General features: G+C 35.0%; 1 protein-coding gene across 10 annotated transcripts in view; it reads left to right on the forward strand.

Moving 5' to 3' along the window:
- The window catches only part of LOC105224091 (balbiani ring protein 3), a 387,939-nt gene that overhangs the window by 353,050 nt on the left and 20,942 nt on the right, over nucleotides 1-13,947 (forward strand). For 7 of the 10 annotated variants that reach the window (XR_007422770.1, XR_007422771.1, XM_049456831.1 and 4 more), the window contains exon 2: nucleotides 10,724-11,170. The exons of 1 other annotated variant lie outside the window; for it this stretch is intronic. Coding sequence is in view for 7 of the 9 variants with exons in the window: in XM_049456831.1 (XP_049312788.1) it covers nucleotides 10,973-11,170 (198 nt within the window). In the remaining 2 variants the exon portion in view is untranslated. The remainder of the gene's footprint in view (nucleotides 1-10,723; nucleotides 11,171-13,947) is intronic. 2 more of the 10 variants (XM_049456835.1, XM_049456832.1) reach the window with 1 other exon arrangement.

Raw genomic sequence — 13,947 nt, forward strand, 5'->3', positions numbered from 1 at the left:
AAAAAATAGAATGAGGTCAAGGGCAAGCAGTATTGCGAAAAAAAAAATCATAGTAATAAGGGGTGTTCACGATATGAGCCTACGAAATGTATTCGACAATTCCCCGCTTGCTATCTACAATGATTCTGGTCTAAGGTAAATAGCAATTCGCACCAATCCTTAAAGAAGTACTATATATCATAATTTCAATAATTATACTTTTGCAACATGTTGCTATAGAGTATAATATTTTTGTATTGAAATATGTATGTAAAGCTGTATTTTTCTATCAGAGCATTAATAAGTTCCGTGCTTCAGTGGTTTATAAAATATGTTTGTGTGGTTTATGAGCATAAATATTTTTTTAATTTTTGTGGTTAGGACACTATATCAGAGTTTCAATGTCCGCCACGTCTTTTCACGATGAAATGAATCAGATTATATTATTTCAAACTGAATTTACTCCTAATTTACCTCCTAAAAGTATTGGAGGTTTTGGTCTTTCAAGCACAGTCAAAGCCTGCCCTTCCTCTGACTCCATTAGGTATTAACAGAAAAATAGTTATCGACATGTTCCCGACATCGGGGCCACTGTCGACCTCATACTATTATTTAGTATATTAAGACGGGAGGTGCGACTTACAAAGTATGGTTTACGCGAGAAGTCTTTTCTCGAGCATTGCGTACCAGTTCAAAGTATTGCTTTTTGCAAAAATTGACGCTGGTACCAATGCAGAGGAGAATTTTTACATGTTAGAACTTATGACTGTCTATGGATGTCATATTAGCCAAAACAAGATTTGCTGATTGTTAATTTTACGAAAGGAAATCGCTATAAATAAAGTCAAACAAACGCCGGCAACATATAAATTCATACCAAGAGCCAAGTCGAGCCTCTCTGAAGTAATCAAAACATGTTCACCAAATTGGACAAAAAAATGTTACGATAAGGATTAGCTAGAAATCCACTCTAAACAGATCAGGTTCTACTACCTTCATGCAAATAGTTTGGTATTAAACTTTTTCTATTTTTTTCCAATAAAAATAAATAAGAAACCTATTTTAGAGATAGAAGAAAACTGAATTCAAATATTAGCGATTTTAAAAGAATCGTTGAAAAAATCAAGTAAAAAGTACTGGATACATTTCGGCCGTATAAATACATACATATGTATACCTGCAGCCAACTTCATATGAGTTGCAAATTACAAAAATGGTATTGAAAGATCGCTTTAAGGCTTTCACTTGCCTATTGCAGGACATCTACCTGTAAGTGCATAAATTTAGATTTTTTATACTGTACTCTCCAAAGGCTTAACAAAAAGTATTCGAAATCACTCACTATTCAAAGTTCAATAAACAAAAGGTATAGAATTTGATAAGAAAAATGTTGCCACTGCTTTTGAACATCTTCAGTGAATTACATTTCCAGTTCAACAATCCTTTATTTAAAGGTGCTTCGAGAAAAAAACTTAAAAATGTTTAGTTCAATGCCTTGTTGGCCTTAAACAATTTACCAAAAAGGGGGGCATGCGAAGCGCTGCATGCAACAAATAGTGCAGTTTGTGTTATTTTCCGACTTTCCGCATTTAGAACAGAAACAAAATAGTAGTTGTTTAATCGCTAATAAGCACAACAACAACAGTAACAACAACAAATTGAGCACAATGCAGTATGGAAGCAATGTATGTATGTATGTACATACATATATATGTATGTAGCTGGCATGAGGAGCGAGCTGCATGCGATTACATAGTATTGTTATTATAGGTCAGTGCGTTTCACTTTCAATGCGCTGATAATGCCAAAGACTAAACAAATCAAGCGTTGAAACAACAATAACAACAACCACATTTGCAACAACAACAAACACGGTATTAAAAGCTGCAAATAAGCATACATATGTGCGTGTGTGTTTTTCGCTTGCTGCCGCCGAAGAAACAACCAATTCATTCATAAACAAAATCTAAATGAGTAGTAGAAGAAGAGGAAGAGCAATGTGAAGTGCACAAAAGTTAATAGGCAAAGTTTTGGCATATTATTTATTAAACAAAACAAAGAGCGCGAGAGAAGCGCGAATTGGAAGAGAAATGCACGCAATGCAAGCGGATAATTGTGCATATAAATGAGTGTGTATGTGTTTGGATGTACATATATGAATGTACGTATGAATATCGTTACTTATGTGATAGCGCAGCGTAAATGTTGCAATAAAAATAATAATTTACAATAAAAAAACAAAATAAGAAAAAACTTTAACTTCGCGTGCACCGAAGCTATGATATCCTACACAATATAAAGAGTTTCTCATACAAGAATTTCATTTTCATTGGTCACTTTGTATGGCAGCTATATGCTATAGTGGTCCGATCTGAACAAGATGTCTGGAGATTATAACATTATCTTAGGCAATAAGCTGTGCCAAATATCGATAAGATACCCTGTCAAATAAAAAGTTTTCTATACAAAGACTTGATTTTGGCCGATCACTTTGTATGGCAGCTATATGTTATAGTGATTCGATCAGAGCAGTATCTTCGAAAAATGTAGAATTATGTCAGGCAATAAGTTGTGCCAAATTTCGTGAAGTTATGTCGTCAAATAAAAAAGTTTTCCTTACAAAGACTTGACTTTTATCGTCCTGTTTGTATGACAGCTATAAGCTATAGTGATCCGATCTGAGCAGTATCTTCGAAGATTACAGCGCTGGCTGTGAAAATCAACTGTACCAAATTTCGTAAAGATGTCTTCTCTAATAAAAAAGTTTTCCATACAAAGACTTGATTTTTAACGCGATATTGGCGATCACGATGAATGAAAGCTTCTAAGAGAGATAATGACATGTGCAAAATTTTAGTTCAATATCTCAAAAACTGAGGAGCAAATACTCATACATATATACAAACGGACATGTCTAAATCAACTCAGCTCATCAACCTAAACATTTATATATTTTTTGAGTCCCCGCCTTAACCTTCTCGTTGTTAACAACTTCGTGGCAAACTTAATATTTCCCTGTTCAGGGCATAAATATGAAAGCAAATGCAATGATAAACATAAACAACTTAAACCTGACATTACTATGCGTTTCACACAAAACGCTACGCTTTAATTTATAAATAAATTCGCCGACGATGGAGTTGCTTGCTTGGCGGCGGCAACAAATTGATGTGGCAGCCGTAAGGGGGCGCAAATGTAAACAAGCAATGCCAATTGCCACAATAATATTTTAATAAGAATCGTAGAAATAGAAAACAAAAAGCAAATGCTAGTGAAGTGGCAAAACAAAAACAAAGACCGAAATGCAAAATACAAAAGAAATCGCTGTGAAGAAAGTAAAGGAGTTGCAAGCGTACAAGCGCGCTGACAATTGCAATAAAGGAATGTAATAAGACGACAACGACAGATATCTACACGCATACATACATACAAGTGAATGAAAGAAATGTGGCCGAACGCCGTAGGGCTCATGGAAGACCATACGACTCCCTGACGGGAAAATTTTTGCACTTTCTGATAATGCACACTTAGTGGGCGGCTATCTTTAAGTGATCTTTGAGTAGTTTTATACCCCGTACAGTATACAATGTATGTATATTAAGTGATCAGCGTGGCAAATGTAAGTCGAACTGCGGATATCGAACCGCTATAGGAAACCACCAGCATGGCTTCCGAAAAGTGCACAGTACCACCACAGCACTTAGCGTCTTAAACGCCCAGATAGTTCGTGGCCAGAAACCAGAGACGTAGCGTTGGACTTGTCAAAAGACTTTAACACGGTCAATCACACAACGCTACTTGCGGAGATCGCAAAAACTACGAGCACGCTTTCTACAAGACTTAAGAGGTGGACTATGAATTACAAGAGCGGTTCACAGTCAACCGTACTATTTGGAGGCAAAAACTCAAAACTGAGAAGACTTAAACAAGGGGTTCCGCAATGTGGTATCTTCTCCCCGTTATTGTTTAACTTCTACATCTCGAAACTTCCGCAACCACCAGAGGGAATTTTTGTCACCTCGTGAGCTGATGATTTCACGATAATGATGTCGCGCATTTGAATCGATGGCTTGTGCTCTAAACTAAACGGCTATCTCACCGACCTCTCTCGCTTCCTCGCTGCACGGAGCTTAACACTCTTTCCTACTAAATCCACTGCGACCATATTCACAAACTGGACGAAGGAGTACCGACTTGACCTTAAAATGCAGTCGATGACGTTAAGATTCCGACTGTCAATAACTTAAAATTTTTGGTGTGACTTTCGACAGTCTCTGCTCCTTCACTCCTCATACGCAAGTCACTAGCCGACAGCACATAGGAAAAGGACAAAGAAACGTTGTTGGCAACTTACAAAACAATACGCCGCACCAATATGGTTGCCTGAATGCAGTGAAACGCAGACGAGGAAGCTCAAGACTTGTCACAACACTGCACTCCGAACTACGACAGAATGCCTCTTGATGCCTCCCATTGCACACCTGCATAGTGAGGCCCGTATGTTCCCAGTTAAGAAGCATAATGAACTCCTCTCCAAGCAGTTGCTTTCGCAGAAATCATCCTTGCGATTGGATTTGATACTTGCAAGCTGCTTGGAGCGGAACCGCTTGCTAGTCATTCCTCAACTACATCGCCTATATCACACAAAACGCCGACTAGACTGCGGACGCAACTAACTTCAGACGATCACTGACCGCCATTCACAGTGGAGCCATTAACATCTTCACCGAGTCCCTCTCAGTGAATGGTGTACTTGGAGTCAAACCTTCGTTCTGGATACTGTAGCAGGTTAAACTCCTACTTATATAGAATAAACCCTGATATATCTATTATATGTACAGCGTGCAATGAGTCCGCGCATGACACTGGCGCCTTTTTGCATGCCCTGTTAACCGTACTCATCTCGCAAATGCACCTGTGAATGGTATTATAGCTTTAGTTCAGCTGAAGTTAACTTGTTTGTATTTTTTATCAATAAAAAATTTAGTTTGTTTGAAATATTCATAACATATGCGAGTGGCTGCTAAACTCTACGTGAATATATATTGCATACTTACGTACATAAGTATGTACATATGTTTGATGGCGAGAGGGAGTCTTATGCCAGCGCCGTTGGGAGCACCGAATAGTTCTTTTGTAAGCCTTCTATTAGCTTAATGATAAGTATGCGTTCAGCTATTTACAATCAAGCTGCGCGCTCGATTATGATTCATGCGTTAAATTGCTTAAATATAAATGTACATACATACACATGTGTAAGTAAACAACAGTGTAGTACGTGCAATAAATACGCAATTAATAATTATTTAGTGTCTTGCTATAAATAGATAAGACTATTGACATAGAGTTTAGTCGTAGTTAGGCAGCGACCTTCGAAAACAGTGCGTTCGTGGGCCCACAGTATGTTTAACGCTGTACTAAATATTTCTGACAGCCGCCTTTAGATTACCAATTGAGTTGGTCAATCAGCGTTGGCTTCGCTTATTGTGAACGCACACAGTGAAAAAGATATCCTACGAGGCACAAACACACATAAATTCGTATATGCATATTACATTTACATGTATACGTACACATACACACATGTAAATTGCAAATAAACATATATAAATGTGTGTATGTGTGTGTAAAAAGTTTAATTTATTGTTGTATATTCATAAATGCAAAAACAACATGCACGCACATACACATTAACACTCAAGCGTTCATTGCATTTTCAGGCGTGTTCAATTGAAGTCGGCGAAGTGCAAAGCGGCCCAAGCAAATACCTTCTAGCGAAGTTAAAGCACTCGGTCGAGGTCGTCCCTTGGATTTTACAAACGCTTATATATACATATATATATATAAAATATGTACACATATAGATCGAGTTTGTTAATGTCGCAGTATAGGCCAACACTCATATTTAGTAAAGTTACGAATGCATACCTTTATGTTTTTCCTTTACATTCCATGGCGTTACATACACTTATACGTATGAATTTGAAACCACATACATACTTCCATACATGTCAAAAATTTTCCACAACAATTATGAAGTAAGGAACAGCAAGTTCAGGTACTGAACAAAAATAATAGGACAGCTTGAAATGACTCACGTTTGATCTGTCTAAAAAAAATACTATTGAAAAACGTGCCTCTACTTGGATCACCTGTTACTATGAGGTGGCATAGTATAGTATGTTACAGTTATTGGCATTTGGCAATGATTTACAACACCTTATATAATAATTTCATCATAATATGTTGCCACCTGCTTTGAAGCCGTTAAACGCTAACAGATAAGAACCCAAGCAAACTGGTATCAATGTCAAGTTGAGTAGCATTGTAGCATACATATATGAGTACCACAACATTTTTACTTAATTAGTCATAATATTATTTTTTTATCAGTTCTATATTATTATTGTATTTCTCTAGAAATTATGAATGAAACTGATTGTGCTGCTAACTTGGCCAAAATGTACACATACAAACTAAAGTCAACAAAATGCAAGTGATTGCTAATAATGTTATAAATCATAAAGTAAATATTTCAGTTTACGAAATGGTGAAATAAAACATAAATATGTATATTAGTAGTGCCCCTATTGGTGGGTGTTATTTGAAATTCCTTATCTAAGATATTGGCTTAGGAAGGCGCTTATGAAATAAATTTTTTCAAGCAAAATGTGAAATCACTTTAATTTTACATCATCTAGGGGCTTTTTAGTTCAAAAGTCGTAAATCTTGTAAACGTAGTGTATAAATATAAGATAAAACCAGGTTATTATAGTAGAAAGAAGCATTGCGATCAACAAAATATCGGATTTTTTTAACAAATTGAGTTAAAGTGAAAAAAATTTACTGTAACGTAAAAATAATTTACATTTTGCAGTGAAATGAAAAAATATTATTTAATATTTAAATTTTTAGCAGCAAGCTAGCCATCAAAGAGCCAACACATTTGAAGGAACTCTTGTCTACACCCTAAATCTGAAATGAAAAATTAAAAATTATCACCTTTTTTCAATTATTGATTGAATTATTGATTGAAGGGTGTATAGACATTAAGTGTTGTGTTCATAATAGTTCCTGGAGTCTAAAATACGAATTCATAACTCCGGACAATTTCTCGTTATCAAGGGGTGATTTAGTTTTAATTTCCTATTTCTTGTGGAAGTTGTCCTTGCTTGTTTGGTTTTTTCAGCTTTTGAAAGTAGATTTGTTTTTAAGTGTTGTCAACACATTATTACATAATTTACAGCAACTTTAAATTTTGCTGTATTTGTTTCCAATATTTAGTTTCTCTTTTTTTTCTTTATTTAATTCCAATCTTGCATTAATTCTGGGGCACTCTTTATAGGAATAGTACTCGTAAATGAAATCAAAACACTTTAAAAATTCGCACAAAAGAAAGGATTTTTGAATTAACTATGACCCTTAAGGGGTTACGTGAGTTTACGGTTTAAAAAAATCGAATTGTCTTATTAAATTCTACAGCCCCTTTAGAATACTGTAAATTTTCATCCGATTTTGGTCAGAGTAATAGTTTCGGAGATACAGGCTTGAGAAATTTCTCGAGAATTACTCAACCGATCTTCATGAAATTTAACCAAATCTCTCAGATACAATTTTTAAAGACTTGGACGAAGGATTTTTTTCGATATATGTTTGTAGCCAAAAAATAAAAATATTTAATTTTTTTATATGAGAAACAAATTTTTGAAGAAGGCTGTTTTTACCCGAGGTAGCCCCTTAAAGAAAGAAAGTGTTCTCAAACATTTTTGATACAGATCTGAAGTTAAACTTAAATTGATCTGTCATGGAACTATCATCGAATTCCAGCCAGATATAGCTTTGAAATAGTCCTCTATAAAGCTAAACTTTCAGACAAATACTTCCTTAAAGTCATTACGTAAGATGCCTTTAAAATTTCTGGGTTTGGCAAGCCTAGTATTACAATCTGGCAACTTGCAACTTTATCTTTTGATGTTTAACATACATTCTTAGAACGTTTTGACTTACGAGCGCTATTTGTGTTGTTTACAGTACCTTAAAATATTCATCACGGCCAAAAAATGAAATTAAGTCGTGAACATATTCGCGCAAATATTTTTTACAACTTTCGACGTGTATTATCTTAGCAACAGTGCATCGATGCATTTAATTCCATTTTTGGCGATGGAAGGCCCTGTCTTTTTGGTATGATAAATTCATTCGAGGTCGTAGATTTCACGAAGGCGAATTTCGTGAAGGTCGTCTTGTGATCTATATAGAGAGGGAGACAACTATAGGCATTAATGAATCTCAGACAATTTGTTAATCGCTCAAAAAAGGCTCTAATCCATTGCTCGAGAGAAATGTAAAAAAAAAATATTATAACGCTGTTTCGAAACACGTCTTTGACAACGAGACACGTGATGAATTATTAAGTTATACGTATGAGCTCGAGAGTAAACAGCAGTTGACTACATGGGTGTTTCAAGATGTTCGCACACGAAGTACTTCCAATCAAATGGTTGCCTGTTTTTTGGAAAACTGGACATGAGGAAACCTTAATACTGGTACAAAGCCTGACAGGGAATTCTGATTTCACAATCATTTCCTTGCTAGTTATCTTTCAGGAAATCAGGAAAACCAACCGCCCATGACGGATCTCTCTTCACCACGACACTGCTAGCTCTAACACATCAACTGAAAGAACAGTATTTTCGAGTACTTAAAACATCGATTTGATGAGTCCTGACTTGGCACCGTATGACATTTTTTAGATAGATAGCTCAATTGAGTGACAAAAATGCTTCGACACATGTGTTTGAACATTAAAAAGTGTTTGGAATTTAGAATATTTTGAAAAACAATTGTTTTTGTTCTCTAATTCGAAGTAAAGTTTTCTAACCCTAACTCTCGCGTTTGTCCTCATAATACTCGTATACAAAATTATCATTTATTAGGCGGGTCTCAGAGTATGAAGTAGAAAACAAAATTGATGATCTTTAGTGCATAAACGATAGCAAACGATGCAACAATGATTAGTTAAACTTTATGAAGAAGTCTTGGGCAGCTAAAGGCTCAAAGCAATGCCTTGCGAAAGTAGACAACAGCTATAGTTTTGCTCAGGTAGTAAGAAAAAGGAGAAGAAAGCTCACACTTTGACATATTAAGTGAAGAAAATATCTTATTATCTTCGCATATATAATACATAGTACCGACTAAAAAATATAAATAACTATTATATTACTGTGAAGCCACCATAACCTCGGTCTTTTAGCCAATTACTGATTCTCTTCGCTCTTGAAAGCTTCCAAGTAAACGCAAGATTTAAATTAGCCGCCATTTCAATCGCACAAGCTTTCTTGATTTTCTTTATGCAGCTGCGACACCTTGACATTATAAATGGATTTAATTTACCGTTATTTACAATTTTTATCAGAGGTTAGAAGTATATTTTGCATTGAGATTTCAAGTTTACCGTTAAGAATGTCTAAGTCTTCCCATTTTCTTAAGAAAGATGCTTACCACTTTCTTATCATAGGTGACCTTTGGCGCCGCTGTAAGCTCAATCAATATTTACACCCAACATTTGACTGAAATTATTTATTTTATTTGCTTGCAGCACTTGAGCAGTTTAAACTAACACTAAGCCACAAAAAGGTTACTCCCGGCCAAGGTGCTACTAGTACAAATGAGTTATAATGTATACATACAAACATATTTACATAAATATTCATTTACATACACGCTTAGCAGCTAAAAAATGCCCGCCGGCAAGTGGCAACTAGTGTCGAATAATTTACAAAAACAAAACAGAATATTTGAAGAATAGACTAAACAATGCGACAGCTCATATCAGAATCTATAAACAAAGACAAGTCTTGTGTATGCGAGTCGTAAGCAAGCAACTGAACCGGCTGTGTTTATACAAACAAACAAAACACCTGTGCGCATGCGCGTCAATAGAGTATGTGCGCACGCTTCGCCACCAACATGTTGAGGTGCTAGAAAATGCTAACAATTGTAGAGTGTATGTATGTAAATAAAACAAGAGAGAACGGGAACTACGGCTGTTCCGATGGTATGATACCCTTTAGAAAGATCTTAATTTTAATTTTTTAATTGTTCGAATTGAACAATAATGAGGAAATACATGGGTTTCCTGGAGTAAAAAACTGTATTTTTTCTACAATTTTTTCTTATATAAAAAATGAAATATTTTATTAAAATTTTTTATTGTTTCGGTGAACCCGCGTTGGTAGGATGACTCCTTACAGGCTCATCTAAAGTAAAAAATACTTCTTTTAGTTTAAAACTTAACTTAGAACTGGGACGAAGAAAAAAAACTCAAAATTGGATTTTTAGCAGACATTTTTACAAAAAAAACGAAATTTTCAGTGAATATTTAGCGACTTTTTCAAATATGTAGTTGTAATCGAAAAACAGCCTTCGTCCAAGTCTTTAAGAATTGTATCTCAAAGTCCTGTGTAAAATTTCATGAAGATCGGTTGAATAGTTTTTGAAAACTCTTGCCCACTTAATACATCCTGTACAGGGTATAATAAAATAAAATGAAAACGAAAAGTGACGCTCATGCATAAATTAAATAATCACAACAGTGCTCAATAAAAGTAAATAGCTCAAAGGAAAACATAAATTAGTGGAAAGTGATAAACACATTTAACCTAAAAATCAAAAGTAAACCCTTTTTATTTGATTTCATTACTTATTCACTTATATACACAACTTTTCTTAATATCACTTGCAGTCAAACAGGTTCATTAGTTGAAATAACGCTTGATGTAAATTGCTAAGTCCGACGTGTTTACCTGCCTGCTGTCTGTCTCAAACTCTTAATCACAATACTTAAGTGCCAAACTGTGATAGAAACACAATAAAAACACAAAGTTAGAAAGTAAAAACAAAAAGGCCATAAATAATTAAAAACATTAACACTTCAGAATATCGGATTGATAATTAAATTGAAAAGGCGTAGTGACAAATAAACGCAACGAAAATGTATATGAAACACGGGTGCACGTCGACGCCCTTACTGCTGTGGCTGACCGTCATCACATTCTCAGTGCTGTACAACAACATTGCATGCATAGAAATTCCAACACGTTTCCTATACAAGCGCAGCGCTGATGCGGATAACACACCGGCGGCTGCCGATGCAGGTGAGCGGGCGCGGACGGACGGCACAAGTGATGAGGTAAGTGAAATGAGGAAGGAATCTGAAGTAATAATATACATATTGTATGTATGTGTGTATATAGTATAGTATGTATGAGTATAAACATATTGACAGTTTTTTTTTAGTGTAGATATAGTATTGCAGTTACCTAACTAAGGTAGCCCACTTTTCAAGTTAACAAGATGGATATTTTTATTAAAATACAAAATATCTTCAGAAAAAAATACAAAAATATCTTGATAAAAAACAAATAAAAAAGATACCTCTTATCATACTTAAAGTACACTCGTTCTGAAATAGCTACTAATTTCACTCAAAATTCGTGTTTTAACTACGACGTTTTCAAGTTTGGAAACAAAATTAAGTCACACAAGCCTAAAATGATTGGACTTAAGAATAATGACACAAAAGTCCTGCTGGGGGAACTAATGTCTCAACTATATCGCGTAGCTTTTTTGGAGGTTTTCCTCTAAGAAGTCATTGCGTGTTTTTGCTCCGTAAACCTTACGTGGTAAACGCGTTTTCAAGACACCTGCCTCAACCTAATCGCTTATGAGCTTTCATATCGCATCAATTATACCATAGCGGAAGTACAGTTTTATATCTTTTTTGAAAATTTACATGTGAAGTCAACAACAAAGTTATCGTGGTGAATTGGTCCAGAGATAGTACGCTGCTATCACATTATAGTGGTATGCCGTTTATATTCGATATTATCAGTGTATTTTTTTCGCATAATTTTAAATGCAACTTACCACTGTGAAATTCTCATTTGACTAGTTACTGTAACAAATTAAAATACAATACAATAATACAGTTCTTAAAATATACTATTTATTCTTTATAAAGGTTTGGAATATTTATAAAAATATCATACTACTACAAATTTTTCTTCAATTTTCAACACAAATTCATATTCATATATCGTCACCTAAATTTTGAACCAAAAAGAATGTAATATATATTAGTTATTAATAGCTGACAGCGATTTTTAATTTTTTTTTTAAGATACGCTGTTTTGCATTTTAGTTGATGATATGTAAATTTCCCACACCATTATTAAAGAGTCACAACTCAAAAATTTTCAAAAAAAGAAATTTTTTTAATATATCAATTCATAGTATTCTTTTTTAATTATTCAGTGACATCAATACCCTACTTTGAAAAAATCACCATTAGGTTAACGGTTGTGTTACTTGCGGCGGTTTTGATAGAAGTTATCTATATTATGAATCAACGATTTGGGGTGCCACTTTGATATTCTTTAATAAACTTTTTTTAACTCCTCAACATTTTTCCATTTTTCTTGTTGCGACTCTTTCGTAGTTAGTGTGCGAAATAGTGCGATTATTTTGAATTCAAATCACCATCACCCTTTCAAAAAAAACTTTGAGTTTAGACCAGACTGCGAGTTTTATAGGAAAGTTTCCATTAAAACATAAAATTTTAATACAAAAAGCTGCTAAAATACACTCGTAGATTTATATTCATTTTTGGATGGGGTCTTGAATAATTATATTTTGAAATAATTTTTTCCTTCAGAGTCTGTCCATCATTTTCCAAGTCATAATCGTTGTGTCTGAAATATTCGGTTCTACAATATCACACCCATCTGTTATAACTATCTGTCCTGAACAAAATCTCTTGTCCCCTCAATATAATCTGTAATAGTAACATTTGAAGGTTAATTGTATTACTATTGTCTAATCCATAATTCGAAAATCAGTTTCGCATTAGTTATGATCATAGTTCCATGTTTTGCCAAAAGTTAAATACTTGGTATGATATCGGTGTGACTTTTTTTGAGGTTAAGGATGTAATTCATGCATTAGTATTTGACAGACTCCCGTGGGATTTCAGACAGGGTGTCAAAGAGAAAGATGCTCAGTATGCTTCTGACATTTCATCATGAATGAACTTACTAACGAGCAACGCTTGGGCATCATCATTGAAATTTTTATTACAATAATCAGGTGTTTCGTTCGAAATGTGTAGAAAATCCGCATTTTTTATCGACAAATTTTGTTCAGCGGATGATGCTCATTTCTCGGTTGATTTTCTACGTAAATTAAAGGCAAAATTGCCCGCATTTGGGGTGAAGAGCAACCAGAAGCCGCTCAAAAACTGCCGCATGCATCCCGAAAAATGCCACTGTTTGGTGTGGTTTGTGTACGCTGGTGGAATCCATTGGAACGTATTTATTCACAGATGCTGTTGGACGCAACGTTATGCGGAGTGTGGATGGCGATTCGCTATCGTTCGATGCTAAACAGAACTTTTTGTTGCCACAAATGGAAGAACTAGAAATTGGGTTGACATGTGGTTTCAACAAGATGGCGGCACGATGCCACACAGCTCGCGATTACTATGGCCATTGGTTGAGAGGGCAAACTATCGGACAAACAATTCATCTCAAGAAATTGACCCGTAAGTTGGCCACCAAGATCATGCGATTTAACGCCTTTAGACTATTTTTTGTGGGGCTACGTCAAGTCTAAAGTCTACAGAAATAAGCCAGCAACTATTCCAGCTTTGGAAGACAACATTTCCGAAGAAATTCGGGCTATTCCGGCCGAAATGCTCGAAAAAGTTGCCCAAAATTGGACTTTCCGAATGGACCACCTAAGACGCAGCCGCGGTCAACATTTAAATGAAATTATCTTCAAAAAGTAAATGTCATGAACCAATCTAACGTTTCAAATAAAGAACCGATTAGATTTTGCAAATTTTATGCGTTTTTTTTTTAAAAAGTTATCAAGCTCTTAAAAAATCACCTTTATAATCGTCGTCACAAG

The sequence above is a fragment of the Bactrocera dorsalis genome, chromosome 4 (genome assembly GCF_023373825.1).
Source record: "Bactrocera dorsalis isolate Fly_Bdor chromosome 4, ASM2337382v1, whole genome shotgun sequence".
Taxonomy (NCBI): domain Eukaryota; kingdom Metazoa; phylum Arthropoda; class Insecta; order Diptera; family Tephritidae; genus Bactrocera; species Bactrocera dorsalis.